Genomic DNA, 16456 nt, shown 5'->3' with positions numbered 1-16456 from the left:
TTTCCGCCTGCCTGCCCAAGGCCAAGAAAAAGTTTTACATGAATAACTTCATAACAATATAAAACAAATTAATAAAAAGGATTTTCTACATTTGTTCCTCATCATCGTACAGCGGAGCTTACTGTTTGCAAACAAAAAATACATTCATTCAATATTCCATTACATTCTTTTGGCTTTCGAGTGTGCTCTGCTCTGTGTTCTCTTTTACCTGCTATCTGTTCCTCGTTTACATTTGAATGCTTCTCCTACTGTTTCAGGCTTGCGTGGACAATAAATTCTTAGGCTGGATATATGCATTTATATTCAAAATAAATATTCAATCGCATTGTATTAATCACTACAATATTTTTCGTAAATTCCGATTTGTTCTTGAAACATGTGCAAATAGTATTTAGCCGTATATGCCCCGATGAACACCAAAACCCCGCGACCTATAGAAAAACATTGGGTATGTTTTGTTATGTTTCCATAGATGTCTTAATGCGCAATCTTGTAGAATAGTGTTGTTTCGCCAAAACCGCGCCAAGCGCCCGTTGGCCCAACCGCTCCACCGCCGCCTCCTTATTGCATCCGAATCGATGCCATTCAAAATACTCTGACCACCGCTTAGATTACAAGCGCCATGTCTTTTTTGCTGGGCAACTGCACCCGCTTGCCTTGCCACAGAGAGTTGTGTATTGTAAAGGCGTCGATGGTCACTGTCAGATGCTTGGTATGTACTTGCGAGAAGCACTTGCCTCCTGAGTTATATCTGCAGGGATGGGGATACAACATTATTGAAAAATCGCAGAGTATAGAGGATATCCTATTCACTCACTTGAAGAACTTGTCGAACATGACTTCTTCGACTTGACTAGGCCCAGTGCCATACAGCTTGGTCACCTGGTCCGTTTCCGGCTGGTAGCTATAGAGGGCGCGGAACTGGCAGCCAGCATCGCGGAAGAGTACCAGGAAGTGCTTCGCCTCCGAGCGCGCTATCTTCTCCAGCACTTTCTGTTTGGCCTCGCGGTTGACAACGCCGGGAAAAACACAGTATTCAACGGCATTCAGGATGATTCCACGATTCGATTTGGCCGCTGGTTGCTTATAGAGTTTAGGACCTGTGGATGCCGTTCAGTCAAAGTTAGAAAAGTGGATGGCACATTCGCATATTTTCGGATATCTCCCACATTTTGGTGGTAATGTCAAGCTTCTATATTCTAGATCGCAAAATCTTCTATTCATATTATCAAAATGCAGGGTACGTGCAAGATTTAATGCAAAACGCTTGTGAAGCTACGGGATCCAATTTTTAGATATTAGGGAGTAGTAATCAAAATCATAAAGACAATTCTTAAATAAAAACTTTCTGACAAAAATAACAGAAATATACAGCCTGGCTTAAATTGCATAACTTATAAGCAAATAAAATTGAACAATTAACAGTGCTTGCAATTTTGTTTTTAGTATTTCAAAGTGAAGCGGTTAATCTTGTAACTCTTGCGGTGTTTTTATATCACTAAGAACACATTTTTGGATTTCATTTGAACATCGAAAGTCGTGGATTTGACGTCGCTAGGGAAGGTAACAGGTGGACGAAGAATCGGATTCTACAGACTGTCGCAGCCCTCTAGAACTTGTATATCTATGTAGAACTCATATGTATGTCGAATAAATAAAGTGCATTCTGCACAAAGTATGCCAATTCGTAATGATGGACAAACCAATAAAATTACAAAATTCTGAAATCATAATGAGGCGTTCCAACTTAGGTAGTACTGATGCAGGTGAGGCAGATGACCAATGGTGTATGGATTGGTGAAAGGTGATTAGATAACTGAGGGTTGATTTGATTTGAAGTATTGGTATGGCTTGTATGATTTGTTTTCTGATTGTTTTGAAGACGAGAGAGATACAAACCCGAATATTCCATGTTCAAATTCGGAGTTAAAGAGAAATCGCTGGATCCATCATCAAATCCGCGACGTTTCGATATCAAACCTGGCGGCAATGAGCCCGGTCCGGAGGGAGATGGCATATGCCTACCTGAAGCGCCCATTCCCATTCCAGGCGACGGAGCACGCCTCGGCGGAGTGGCGCGTCCCAGTCCCGAATCTGTGTCTAACCGGCAAGCAAGAGAGCAGGGTGGAATCCGTGTCAGTCGAGGCATTCAGCGGGCGGTCACATGCACAAAACAGATTGGATCAGAACGGGATCACCCAGGTCCATGCAGGTGAAACCAGTCGATGGATGCGGTATTGTTAGTCACCAGTCACGAGGATGGATGGCGAGTTCGATGAGTTCGTTTAATTCGGTTAATATTTGATTGTATTTTTGTTGGTTAATTTCAAGATTCGTTTTTAGACAAGATTGAGTTGAAAGAAAGAGGAATAAAAGAAGAGAATGTGTGCACAAAATTTAGTTAAGCAATTTCGTAGATCTCTTAATAGCTATTTGATCATGATCTGGATTAAAATCGAAAAATGTACTGATTAGTGTTGGCGGTGCAAATGTTTGTATGAGTGTATTTTTGTGCTAGTGTATCACATATCTCACAAGTGGAGTAAGCAAATTCAATCGGTTGACAGTATGCCGGAACCAGTTGCGCATATTAAGCTGTAGAAACCAACCCCAGGCCCCGCAAATCATCTGACGAACACAAGAAAGCTTGAGAGGGGACCAGACCACCACCACCACCACTGCATCATCGTAAGGTACGTGGAAAACCGAATCATTCGAGTGAAAGGTTACAAACTAAAATCGCAAAACAGCAAAGAATAGTATATTCAAATATGTACACAGGAATTAATAACAGAATTCAAAAGGAGAAAGTAAATTACTTATCACCACCAAAGATACCAGAACCAAAGCACAATCACAGGTTTAACCAAAAGATACCACTAGAAATACCCAAAGCAACTTTAACCAAAAGAAAGTAGCAGACAGGTAAATACTTAATAGAATAGAGAGTAGAGTAAGGGGTTACAGAGAAAGGTAACAGGCAGGCAGCTTGGTTGTTGCTGCCGTGGAACGCTTCTTACCGCACAGATTCATTAGCGAATTGGACTTTCGGCCCCGGAAATTAAGCGTGCTGCCCTTAGCGACGGAGATACGCGACAGAGTGCGGCCCCTTTCTACGCCGGCTGGCTCTGAAATCAGGTGGAGTCAGGTCACGAAAGACGCGAGCCGAGTGCATCAGTATACAGGTGGAACACATGATTCTTATTCATTCGCAATTCGTTAACACAAATGAATGGGTGGCACAAATGAGGTACAAATATCGTAAATCAAACTTATCGCCCGGAACCCCCAAAACCAAAATTCAGCTTCAAAATAGTAGTCCCAAAAACCAGATAAATAAAAGTAATAAAAATATCTGATATGTGTCTATCCTCAACCGCGCCTCAGGTCCACTTTTCAGTTCAGGTGCAATCTTTCTGGCAGTGCATTGGATTAGTTGAGGTTTTTTGCAGTTTGCTGTTAGCCATAATTCAGTACTTGAACCAAAATCAAAACTTGTTAGTTAAAGACAAACCATAAAAAACTGTAAGCGCTGGAGCGTTTCAACGTTCGTTTCATTTCTTAGCGTGTTCGAATGCGAATTTGTGAAATTAAACAGAGGGAAACAAAAAGAAAACTAAGTGGGCGTGTTATCCATCACCAACCTCTGGAAGTTTTGTACGATCCCCGTCGTCCAATCGGAGTTGAACTTGTACTGGGATAATCATCGGGCGACTCTGTTTAAACGAGATTAGTTGTTATGGCTTATCAAATAGGTTGTCCAACTTCCATAGTTATTAAGAAAACTTAGAGCTACGTTTACGTAGAGGTGCAATTCAAATACATAGTTAGATTTGAAGTCCCATTTATCGGAAAGTGACCAGATACCAAATCAACGTTAGGTTTAACTAAACATGCATAACTTAGATCAAACTACAACAGATGAAATAAAAACAATGCAATGACGGTAAAATAACAAAAACATAAATTACCTTTTACAGTGAGGGAGTCTTGCGAGCCCCTGTAGTAATCTCTTTTCATTGAATTTGAGCTTAGTTGACCGTAGCCTGTTAAGTTCAAATTCAAAACGAAACAAAAAGTTAACAAATTATATAGGTATAGCTGAACAACACAATATAAAAAACAAAGATATTGCAGTTTCGGCGCGCCGAAATTCATAAGTATCTGGAATCGATTATGGCGACGTGCTCGTTTGCCTTATTTGCCCCGATAAATTGCTCACCGGTTAGATTCGAGCTTGAGCCTTTTTTGCCCCGACTAGAGATGCTTGAAGCCTCGCTGATGTCCACGCTGGCATCGTCCACGTGAATTGTCTTAGGCCTGGGACGCGTGGTGCGCTGCTGCCTCAGCCGCGGGGTCGTTGAGGTGGATGAATGGGATTGCAGCTTCACGTGCAGATCGGGCCGATCCAGGGTTTTACCCTATAGAAGAATCAAAGTTTAAGTTTAGGCTTTGTATTGTTAAGTAGAGCTCTCTTGTACCTCTCGCTCGGCCTCTTCAATGGCTTTCTTGAGTCTGTGCTGCTCCAAAATGGCCGCTCGCCGTGCCATTTGCTCCTCCTTTTTGCGCGATCGTTCCTCTTCCTTCTCGCGCTCCTTTTCTCGCTTCTGAGAAGCCTCAATCTCTTTGCGCGCCTTGGCCTCCTCCTGTTGCTGGCGGCGTTGCAAAGACAGCAGCATGATTTTCTCCTTGCGCCGCTCCATCTCATCTACAGATTCCTGGGGGCATATAAACGGATAAGCTTAATATGGGAAGATCTTATTGCGCTTTCAGATAATCTTGTCTATTTGATTTGATGACAAGACTCTTAACCCACATGACCCATTTAACGCTCTTACCGGATCCAAATTGGTGGAATCTGCTCCGATGACCAGCGCCTTGTTCTTGGCCGCCTCTGCATTGTTGCTGTTCTGTTGAAGTCGCGTGGGCGACATTGGTTGTTGCGTCTGCTGCGGTGACTGATTGCTGACATCCTCCAAGTGGCGACGTTCGTTACTAGTTGGTGACATTGCTCCCGAAACGGCCAGCTGACGAAGTTGGATGGGCGGCTCATCCGTGTACTTGTTGTACGTGGCATTTCCGGGAGATTTGACATTGTTGGAGTTGTTTAGGCCATGGATGCTGTGCCTGGTCACCGGTTTGCTGTTGACATCATCATTTCCAAATCCGATATTATTGTTGTTGTGCAGATGACTAAGCGATTCACGTTTCAGGGTCGCCTGGTTATCGACGCTGTCCCTACTACCCGGTGGAGACTCCTTTTTGGGCGATCGCTTGGCGCGCAGAGGTGGCTTGGGTCGTTTGGGCTGCTCATCGTCGAAGGAGATGTAGAAACCCTTCTCAGGCGGCTGGTCCTCTCCACCGGGAGCCGCTGCCATGGCTCGGGGATCCTGGAAGCTGTTGGCTTGGATGGAGGGACGGGATGGCGAGGGTATGCGATAGGTGAGATTGCCGCTGGTGATGTTCAGCTTGTTGGAGATCATCTCCCCGCTGTCATAATCCTCCGAGCTGCTGCCTCGACCGCTGTGCCCCTGCAATCGTTGTTGTTGCTGAAGTTGCTGTTGGTGTTGCTGCTGCTGTTGGTGCACAAAGTCGGAGATGTGCGTCGACTGCATTGATTCGATGATGTTCCGCTCCAGCTCATCAACATCCTCCTCGTCACCGATGAAGCAAATACTCTGTGGTGCCATCATGTCCTCTTGCTGCATCGGCATACCCATGGGCATTCCCATGTTTGGTGGTGCCTTGGGCGAGCGATTGTCTCGCAAATTGGTCAGCGACTGCTGGCGCTGCACGCCATTGGATCCACTAACCTGACGTTGGCCATGCTGTGGCGAGGCCTGTACCTGAAACAGGTGCTGTAGCTCGCCCCCACCACCGCCACCACCTCCACCGTTCTGGTGCAGCACAAAGCTGCCAGGACTCGGAGCTCCCGCACTTGAGGGCGGCCTGTTCATCCAGGTCTGTTTCTGCTTTTGGTGCTGCTGCGTCTGCCAGGCATTCACATCCACCAGGGAAGGCTGGATCTGTTGCTGTTGCTCATAAGCGGCAGCTGCTGCGGAGTGAGCCCAAGTCCTACGCTGCGGATGTGGATGAGCTTGTGGCTGCGGCGATGACTCATGCAGGTAGAAGTGGTTGGTGGGCTGCCCGTAATCGTCGTACACCACGCTGCTCCGATACTGTGGAGCTCCGCCGTATGGCGAGTGGTTACTGTGGTTGTACGCCGCCCCGTTGTCGCTGTAGATGCTCTGCGGCTGTTGTGTCTGCTGCGGCATGTAGTGTGCGGGCTGCGGCGGCGACATATACTGCCCGTGCTCGTTGACGTACTGCATAGGTTGGGGCATGGGCATGGGCTGCTGCTGCTGATGGTGGAGCTGCTGCTGGTAGGGATCGCGACTAGGCGGACGGGAGCTGTATGCGCTGACTGGGGCGTTGTAGGCCTGCGGAATATGGGGCGATGAACCAAAGCTTTGCTGCATGGGTCTCTGCTGCTGGTAATGATGATCAGCTAGGTGCTGCTGCGACCCATAGGTCTGCTGCTGTGGATGCGCGGTTAGTGAGCATAACGTGTGGGCAGGTGGCGAGTTGCAGATTTCAAGAGTTGCGTGTTGCGTGTTGCATGTTGCAGAGAAACAAAATGTATTGGAACGAGATCAAAGAACAATTTGTTAGTTGACAAACGTGCATTATTGGGATTCATTTGGCACCAGTTACAAATAACACTTTTTCAATTTTGGGAACTGAAGCATCGAACTAGTGATTACCGCATTTCAACTATGTACTTATATACACGTACTAAAATAAAATACCAATTACTTTTTTAAAAATTATCTCAATTCCTACTCTCATAAAGTAACTATCATACAATGTTTAGTGACCATTAAACAAATATCAATATATTCGCTTATCAAAATTTCAAGTAAATTTAAACAGTAATCACTAATCAGATCTCACATTCCCAGCCAATAAACAAAGTAAAACAGTAAGCATTCCACATCCTTCGTTAATTTGGGCGGCTGCTGCAATGCGCTTGAGGTCGGACGGTGTTATGAGCGGATGGATTACCTGGTTCAGCATGTTGGCTATCTGCTGAGCCTGCATGAGCTGTTGGGCTTGGAGGTGCTGCGCCTGCATTTGGCTTTGTTGGGTGGCCAGGCGGTGGATATCCTGCTGGATATCCTGCAGGTTCATGTTCATAATGGCGATACTTTGCTGCTTGTTCCACATCCCGGCGATTAAGAGGTAAGTTAATGTGGTTTGATTTGTTAATGGGCGTGTTTTGTGTTGTGTAATTGTTGCGTGTAAGTATGTGTGGATGTAGAAGCAGGCACAGACACAAAATGGGGGTAAAAGAGAGACACAGGCGTTAGACATAAATTCTCTGGCGCTCGGATTGTATTGGTTAAACGGTGAGGGAAATTGGTAGAAGTCTTGCCACACCCACCTGGTACTTGTCCAAGTCCACGGGATCCATATCAGGCGTACGCTTTGATTCGTTGCTCATTGTCTCCCACTTCATTACGTCCGGACACGACTCCAAATCCTCCTGCGAATTCATCAAAATAAGCTTTCAGATCACCTATCGAGCTCTAGACTATTGACTCAACGCCTACCTTCTCCTGGTGCCGCAACAAAGCCATTTCGATCTTGCGCTTGTCTTGCTCAATGCGCCGCCGCTTCTCCTCCAGTTTCATTCGTATGGTGGACAACTTGCTGGCGTTTTCCAGCGAGCGCATATCGTCGTCTCCCACATCCAACTGCCAAGCAGCGGGACTTGCTGGCATGCTGCTTGTCGAGGATTTGCGAACGGGCGTGCTCTCCGGATCGTAAGCGCTGGTGGAGCGGGAATCGTTGTATGCATCTGGTGTCATGCCGCTGTTGCTGCTGTAGTCTTTGTCGCTGGAATGTTGCTTGTGCCTAGCCACCGGCAACGGGCTGCCCGCATTTGAAAGATTGTGCGACGACACCGTGGGCACATTATCGACACTGTCGATAAGGTTAAATGCAAAAATGTAATCAACGACGGCTTATACTTACAAGCAAACTCTTTTATACGCAACTTATCGGCTCAATGACTCACCTGACTTGCCGGCGCATCGAATACTTTTCCGTTTCGCGATCCTGCTTCTCAGAACCGGAGTCCGTATCGTAGCCCAACTGCAACGTACCCCTGGCATCGGCAATTGAAGAGCGAACGGCCACAGCGGGTTCAACTGGATAACTACCCACACTAGTGTTGGACAACTTGCGTTCCCTGTCGCGTTCGTATCGTCCAAGCGTATTCAGCTGATCCTGGGAGCCACCAAAGTTCTCGATGGTCAGCTGGGAGTCCTCGCTGGAAGAGTTTCTCCGCGAGCGACGACCTGAAAGTGCACAAGAGCGTTAATCAGTTGCCACTGAAAGATAGACGCAACAACAATTGGATCGGGAGAGCTTGAAGGACATGTAATAGAGCTAAAATTAACCATAACACGAACTAAATTGCATTCAACTTAACGCACAAATGGATAGCTACGTTTGATAGAACAATTCTGGGTCGGCAGTGACAGAGTTGGCTCATACCTGCAAAGCTTGGCCGGCGGCTCTGTTCCCAGTTACTTGGTCGACCCGCAGCGACAAAATCGCCTATACGATTTGGTTCGAGAGCAAACAAATCAGAAGTAAATGAAAAGAAGACAAAACAAATAAATAATAATAAATTAAATCAAATTGGTGACTTGTATGCAGCAGAAACGAAAATCATTTTGAATTGCACTTTAACTGCAGTTCGGTTCAAGTAATTAACCAGTTCCCACATGGCAGCGCTAATAGCACGTTCGGCCGCCACATACAAGTCGTCTAAGAAAATAAGAAATCAACTGCAAGCTGGGCAAACCTCTCTCGTCCGCCTTCGACTCAACATTGGTCTTTTCTTTAGCCTGGCGCAAGCGAGCCGGAACCAAGGGCTCCTGCTGCTGGATTTGGAGCTGCGACTGGGACGGGTGCTGCTGAAGTTGCTGCTGATGGTATTGCTGCTGATGCTGTTGCTGCTGATGGAGCTGCTGCTGCTGCGAGTGCATGGAGGCAAGTGTGGTGATGCCACGCGACTTGTGCACCACGAAGGCTGCAGGTTGGCGGGGAGCGATGGCGTTGTGGTTGGTGGTTAAGCGTGTGTGGGTCGGTGGGTGGTGAAAAGAAAAGTTACAAAATTTAAATTCAATCAGAAACCAATAAAACATCGAGTTCAGTGTCTGTGTGCAAATGGAGAGCAAACAGAAACATAAACGTACACAAATTAATGGAAATAATAGGTATAGAGAAATAATTAAGTAACAATAATAAATAATTTACCTTCGGCATGATTACCGTCAAAATTACTTGACTGAACCGTCTGGTATTCGTTGGGCGGGGTTGATCTGCGATTTAAGCCGCCGCCAAATGAATTCGAGTGCGGAACTAAATATACGAAAATTCACAAAAACAGAAAAAAGACAGAAAAAAGAAAACGTAAATAAATAAAATCAATTTGTTCAGCTTGCGAGGTAAATGAACTTGAATATTTCGGTTGGTTATTCATTGACTCGTTGCATCGGAAGCGGGCAAAAGCAAACACACAATTCGAAAGCAGAAACAAGGTGAATCGCAATACGTGGATGGGTGCAAAGTAAGCTGAGATGTACCCCATGAACCGGACAATTATGCCCAGGGGAGTCTAGTCGGTCTGATGCCTAATACTTTCACATTTATAAAGATGTCTTTCTGACACACCACCAAAATATTTTGGTATTATATTTTTACACAAACATATATGACTTCAGTCGGTATTTACATGCCTTTATGTTCCAATTGTCCCGTGATTTCTTATCCCAAATTCTCTGTCAAATAGGTCAAGTCATTTTCGGTCATGGTGCTTGGAGAATTAAGATGACAGAATGCATAGTCTAGGTACAAACATTTCTACTGATCGATCTGATGAGTGGTGGTGCACTTACGAGCTCAACACACATTGCAAAGCATCTATGCGACTGTGAGACATGGCTTGGTACTTAGACTATATTAAAATTGTAATTATTATCAAACATCTGCAGATCATATAGATATGATTTGATTTCCTTGGCTTAGCACCAGGAAATAATCAATTAGGCAAACAAACGATCAAACAAACAAACTGAATGTGAGCAGAACAAGCAAATAGAAAACAAACAAATGGAAATGGAAACACATTCATGAACAAACGAAGGAGGAAAATCGAGATTCGGGAAATTGGGGTACACAGAAAATGCTCTGATAGAAAATTTGAAGTAAAACCTTGGAACGGTGGTCGGTTCTGAGGCGAGCCTACAGGCGGCTGGTCGAGATCGCTGCGCAGATCGGGAATGGGTGTGACGGGCTGCACTGTAAGGCCCCGTCGATGGCAGATCCCGTGCTCATTGGCGCCCATAGTGCGCCGGGCGATGACATCTGGATATCGTCGACACGGGATTGGAGAGCGGATCAATCGAGAAGAGCATGGCACGTTGTACGTTGAGTGTGTTTTTTCATTTGGTAAGTGTGTAGATGTGTTTGGTGTGTGTGGTTAGGACCCAAATTATTGGTGGATTTATTGCGGTTACGAGTGGCAAGAGGAAGCGTTTTGCACATAAACAAAGAAAGAGATTCAAGTACAGAGTTGGTTTATTTCATTTGGATTGTTTTTGAAATGTGGAGAATTTCACTACTTTTGGTGGGATCAGGTGATTGCTAAGATGATGAAAATTACATATGATTTCATGTCGATTTCCTGGAGGACTCGGTGATTTACAAACGAAAATAACCGCAGGAACTATACAGTAACATAAAAAAAGATTTGCCTAGGTTTCTGCGGTTTTACTGACCAATCTTCTCCTAAAAGGTGCTTCGCGGCTTATCTTAAACGGGGACTTATTTGCGGCGCAATCAAGGCGATCTGTGAGCTGTGAAGCGCTCTAAATTCCTACGTACTTAAAAAGCTCTTTATGACTAAGTGATGGATGCTTTAACTTTTCGCTGACTAGTATAATTTGAGTCACTCATATATCCAGTTTAATGCAATTCGCAAAAGGCATTTATACATACATAATATATGTATACTGGTACTATGAATAATTTCTCTCTTGTTGTTAACCAATTCTTTGTAATAAAACCAAGAATAAAATTTATCGCAAATTATAGAAAAAACAAAGACAAAACGAAATGCAAAACAAGAATACTTCGGATACACTTGGACAACAATACATGCCCCGGACTGATATTCAAACACAGGCAGGCCAATCTTTTGGAGGTGAGATCAGGGTTTTGGCGGATAAATGCGATGCGGTGCAGAGTTTGGGAATGGATACTCGACAAAGAAATTCTCCACTTACCCTGACCATCCATGCCGGGGTAGCAAACACATTTTGCCGGGTGTATCTCAAACAGATTGAACAAATCCGTCAGCAACACTACAAGATTCAGTTTCATGGATCTGAAATAAAACGATATCATATTATTAAAATATTTGTCCTAAGTAGGGGAACTTAGTAGCTACCCGCGCATGTAGGTCACATCCTCGGGCGTCATATGCATCACGGTATAGGGCAGATGCTTCTGCGAGAAATTGCAGACCAGCAGGATGTTGTGAATCGAGTCCTCGACGGCGGGCAGATAGTTAATTCGCACACTCGTCCACGGCACCACCTTTGGGCAGTAGTACGAGATGAGCAGCGCCAAACAGATTCCATCGCACAGATCCTGGAAGTCCCTTACAGGTGGTATATCCGGGGTCTGCAGACGAGAACCCTGTGGTTTTTTAATTGATAAATAATGCGGTGAAGGTAAGGGAAGTGGCAACTCACATTGTCGTCGGGCAGTCCTGCGTCCACCTCCTTGATAATGCGCTTTTTTAGAGCGGCGCAAGCATGTGAAATCCAGCCCAGCAGAGCTTGCTCGTAGGACTGGCCAGTGGGCGCCTGATAGTTGTTGCCAGATATTCTGCATTATTAAAAGGAATATTAAATGAATAGTTTTTAATAACAAGCAGTGACCCTACCTTCGTATGGCCGCCATGACGCGGTCACCCGATGATATTTCCTTCGCATACAAAACCATCAGCGATTCTATCACAGACATGTGGGCGTTCTGAAAGCGGTAAGACCGAACATTAAATTAGGGAGAAGCCATAAAGACTGAAGTTTAGATCTACTCACAATTCGCAGCGGATTTGTTTGAATTAATACCGTTTCGGTAATGGGCATGTCCGCGGATTCGGCCACGGGAACTCCCTTGCGCGCTAGCGTCTGTATTATTGACCAGTGGTTCATGCTTTGGTAGTTGGGATCTGAGTACAGATTGGCCAGCGTCTGGCAGTAGAGCGTGGCATTGCCCAGCTCCACAATGATCTGCGGCTTGAGGCGCTCCTGGTTCTCATGGTCGCGGTAGAAGGGCTCCTTCAGGTTGTCCGGCACGCGATTGTTGAAGGCCTTCGAGAGCAGCCATTTGACGGAAGCACGTTGACGAGCCTACAATGTAGTGATGGGAAATAGAGTGTGCATCAGTAGAGATTGCGATAATGTGAGAACATTCTGTGCAGCAAGTGTTGGCACCCAACCAATTCCCGTTCCACGTCCAAGGCCAAGCTAAGCCTGCGTAATAAATGCACTATAACTGCATCCTCTGCGGATTGAATGACGGGCCTTTTCTTGGCAATTAACTAGTGCACTCTGAAGTGCTTTTGTATCTGTATTCAAGCCTGTTGCTGCATCTGCCAGCATTTGTATTTGTGCGCGAAAGAAGCCATGCGTACAATCTTCAATATGAGTTCGATAAACTCGCTCGTGTTTGGCTTGGCGTGCGCCGCCAGCCGCCTTTCTTTGTTTCCCCCCTCCCCCTCGCTCCCCACCAAACTCTTTCGGATTTTGGGGCCAGGAAGGGAGTGGCTGGGTAGTGAAGGGGTTGCTGGTCGGATGGTCACTCAGCATGAAAGACTCCACAAGCGGGGCAGTCGCACAGCCTGCCTCTTTTGCTGCTCCGTTTTTAGAATCATCTCGAGTGCTGCCATGTTTTGCCAACCAACCCATTTCTTGTTGCACTCATAATCACAATTCTGCTCTATTCCGAATGGCCTCTTCTTGGTCTAATTGAAACTGGGGAAAAGCAATCAAAATAGATTCTCAAGAGGGAAACTGTCGCTGTTGCAGATGCGGAAATTGGTTCTATATCGGTCGAACCGATTGCAAAATACTTTCCAACTAGCAGTATCTCGAATCGAAGCTTTTAAAACATGTGCCTTTGCCTGATAAGATGTAGGTGTTTATCTATATTTTTTGAACACCTTTTAATGATAGAGGGATTACAAAAAATAAGAAAGTAAACATAAAACAGCAGGCACAAACCAACAGTTGGAGATAGTTTTCAGCAGAAGATAAGGTGAAACTGAGAGAGGTAAGTTAATCAATCCATTAACTCTGTTTGATTTCGGAATGCCTTTCGTATTTACTGCAATACTTTGACTCCTAGGCTGGCTTTCATACCATAATTTTCAAACGGGTTTCTTACAAAATCGTTGCATGAAGTCATCAATAACTATGTCAGAGAATCTGACCAAAGTGGTTTGATTCTTTTATATACCGAAAAGAATTTGCTCTTGGGCGGTTTTTGGATTAAATACTTGTAACAAAATGCCATAAATAATTCAAGCTCGATGAGGAGGAAAAGTGCACTGGCGGGGAAAACAATATTGGCGTAGGTCGTAGACCGACCAGCTATGCGAATTGGTCAACAGGTGGAGGGAAAACCTGTTTGCCCAGCGAAGCGCTTTCCACCAAAAGCAAGAAGCTGTCCGCAACATTATTTGAATGGCCAACGAGACGGAAAAACTCTGGCTGCACTTTGCATTGACTCGCGGGGAAAAATGTCTAAAACTCAAATTTCAAAAGACCATGCAAGCATTTCGAAGAAAAACAATAAATGAGTGCCTCGGACGCCCACTATGAATAAACGAACGATGGCATATGTATTTGTATTCAAGCATCCGAATACACACGAAAAAACATAATCTAATTTAAAGACAATTATGTTGGTAAGGGATTAGTAATTCAAAAGCTACTGTTGATAAACTAGTGTTTACATAAATAATTATTATATTTAAGAAAAAAGCTAAATGATTTATTGATGTTCAGTTCAGAGAGGTTTTTGCTCTATGCGCAAACATTCCCAGCACATGTTTGTCATAAAGTTTCAGTTGCTGGTGGTTTTCAAGTGTCACAAATTGGCGCGGCTTTATGGTTTCATTATCTAGCCGAACGTCGCTTGTTTTTGGCATTCCGGAGAATGGGAAGCGATATCTGCGGCTAAATATAACAAAGAGTGCTGATGAAGGAAAGCGGGCAAGAAGAGAGTGCTCCGCTTGAGTCAGCGACTCGATGTTTGGATGTTTGAATGGGTTTAGCAGTGGGTTCGGGCTGTGCTCCGTAGCTGTTTGCCTTTGCTGGCCAAGAACAAGACTCCAGCGTGACTTTCTAGGGAGTTGTCTAGGGGAAAAGTCGGTGTACACGCAAGGCCCCAAACCGCCGAGCAGAGTGTTAGCGTTTCTCCCTTTGCGCCTGGCATTCGCATGCGTAAGCCGTTTTTTCTTTTTATTTGTTTTTTCTTTTCATATTTAGCGATTAGGTCATGCAACAGCGGTCAGCTCAAAGCGAGAAAAACGATAACAAATGCCTAATCGTAGGAGCAAAGCGTATTTTCCGGCTTCGATTTTCCAGCTGCAGTTTTATGAATGGAAGCTTGCTGCTGCTGGCATTATTTTCCGATCAGCACACCCCACACAACTACCGGTTGTAGTTGTTTGCATTGGCCATCGAAACCAGTCGATTGGTAAGTAGGTGTCGGTCGCATACTAAGCGCTAAGTTGCCGAGCGGCATTACCTCAGCGCACCATTTTGGCCAAGAGAGTAGGTGTTTAGGCCCGCTTCGCCTCCGTTGGAATGTTAATGAGTGCTTTTTGTTTTTAACTCAAGTATGAGTCTGTTTTATGGGTTACTTTTGGACTCGGGAAGCCTTCTTGCTGCGCTTACCTGTCGTATTTCCTGTGTTTCGACATCCATGCTGACGGATTTTCCTGCGACGGACTCCGGCTCTCCGACGCCCGCCACTTCACTTTCCGCACTTTTTGCACTTTTCGCACTCTTTGCACTTTTTGCACTCTTCAGTTGACCACAACACACCGCTTTTCCTTTTTACTTGTCTCTTCTGCGTGGACAAGTGCGTGTGTGTGTGGCGTGGAGTTTTCCTCAGCTTAGGTGATTTTCACTTGGAGCCTAAGCACAAGAAAATAGAAAAACACGATTGGCACTTTGTCAAACCACTTGGAAATCGAAAAAAATAACTAATTGCGCACACGCATTGCCAGCGAATTTTTCGGAGGCGGGGCAGGGAAAAAGCTTAAAAGGCAAGCGGGTAGCCGAAAGAAAATGTGAATCATTCACGGAGCCCGACGGTGGGTGGTGGGCGGGGTTGGGACTGCAGTGTGACAATAACAGAGAACACTTTACAGTTGCCTGTTCGCTTTTCTTAAGATGCTGCTGCATCAGCTGTTGCGATTTGCTCGTCTGGCCAAGCCATTTACGCACTTTTCAACCCATCGCAGTGTTCAACCGCCCATCCATGGTATAATTAATGTTTTCCCAATCCGTTTTAAGCAAGCAAGTTTCCGATTTTCTTTGGGGAACCGCCGACTTAAGTAAATGAAAACATTTTCCTTCGCCTCGCACTGTTGTTGTCCGCCGCCCGCTGTTTGTCTCTCTGTCGCTCCCGCTGCGCTGGCAATGCTGCCGCGCTACACTGTTAGTGTGGTACTGCTCGCACCCACAGGGAACGAGTGGTGACCGAAAAAGCTGTGTATGTGCGCACGGGTGTGTGTGCGAGAGTGAGTGTGGGGCCTACGCACATTTGGGATGTTTTTCGCACTGATTTGCCGCACCGACGACTTTCGCATGCATTTCATACGGTTCGCGCTCGTCCCCGCTGCATTTTTTTACAGCTTTAATACTACAAATCGGGCTTAAATTGAGGAAATCACGGACACCGAACTGCTCTAAAATCTTACAAATTTTCATGTGAGAGATGGAACTCCAGCCGATGATTATTTAATGCTATCGTTTTTGGTTAATCGGAAAAAAAATCGATTGCTGTAGACTTCTAAAAAATCGGTTGAACATAATTTAAAACATCCATCTCTAGACTTGCAATCGAAAAATGATTGTATATGCCCAAAACGAATAAACCATTTGGTAGGTTGACTTATAATAAGTATAAGTACATACGATTACGTACATACATTTTAACACATTATCAAGAGAAATAGGGTTTTTGAGGTCACTTGACATCCACCAAAGATTTTGTTGTTGAAGAATTCTTATAAAAGCAGATATTATTGACATTGCTGTCAGGCGTAAAAATTGCACTATAAATTTATCTATTTACA

General features: G+C 45.0%; 1 protein-coding gene across 12 annotated transcripts; it reads right to left on the bottom strand.

Moving 5' to 3' along the window:
* Positions 1–181: 181 nt before the first annotated feature.
* LOC6546707 (patronin) lies at positions 182–16133 on the bottom strand. 12 transcript variants are annotated; one of them, XM_001974487.3, is made up of 24 exons: positions 15920–16133; positions 15048–15290; positions 12183–12494; positions 12026–12114; positions 11832–11967; positions 11525–11775; positions 11361–11461; positions 10288–10440; positions 9331–9435; positions 8876–9103; positions 8563–8625; positions 8081–8363; positions 7614–7986; positions 7445–7546; positions 7066–7212; positions 4839–6539; positions 4482–4718; positions 4223–4421; positions 3972–4046; positions 3645–3716; positions 3021–3128; positions 2026–2100; positions 818–1100; positions 182–751 (listed from the first exon to the last, which is right to left on the bottom strand). In XM_001974487.3, exons 2-24 carry the CDS (start codon positions 15075–15077, stop codon positions 607–609), a joined length of 5268 nt encoding a protein of 1755 aa, XP_001974523.2. In that variant the 5' UTR covers positions 15078–15290; positions 15920–16133; the 3' UTR covers positions 182–606. The 12 variants fall into 12 exon arrangements, with proteins under 12 accessions (XP_001974523.2, XP_026836698.1, XP_026836697.1 ...); XM_026980897.1 differs by lacking the exon at positions 3021–3128 and having other exon boundaries at positions 1900–2100; XM_026980896.1 differs by lacking the exon at positions 3645–3716 and having other exon boundaries at positions 1900–2100.
* Between the last annotated feature and the right edge of the window lie 323 nt (positions 16134–16456).

The sequence above is a fragment of the Drosophila erecta genome, unplaced genomic scaffold, assembly GCF_003286155.1.
Source record: "Drosophila erecta strain 14021-0224.00,06,07 unplaced genomic scaffold, DereRS2 tig00000092-arrow-pilon, whole genome shotgun sequence".
NCBI classification, from domain to species: domain Eukaryota; kingdom Metazoa; phylum Arthropoda; class Insecta; order Diptera; family Drosophilidae; genus Drosophila; species Drosophila erecta.
Note: the sequence above shows the minus strand (reverse complement) of the source record. Positions and strands in the feature narration are given on the sequence as shown.

Excerpts from the sequence above, each read along its gene's own strand:
- LOC6546707 (XM_026980896.1), bottom strand. The coding sequence starts at position 15,077 with ATGGATGTCGAAACACAGGAAATACGACAG. Across the intron at positions 12,115-12,182 it reads AAACAAATCCGCTGCGAATT|AACGCCCACATGTCTGTGAT; the intron begins GTGAGTAGATCT and ends TACCGCTTTCAG. Across the intron at positions 3,129-3,971 it reads AGACTCCCTCACTGTAAAAG|AGCCAGCCGGCGTAGAAAGG; the intron begins GTAATTTATGTT and ends ACCTGATTTCAG.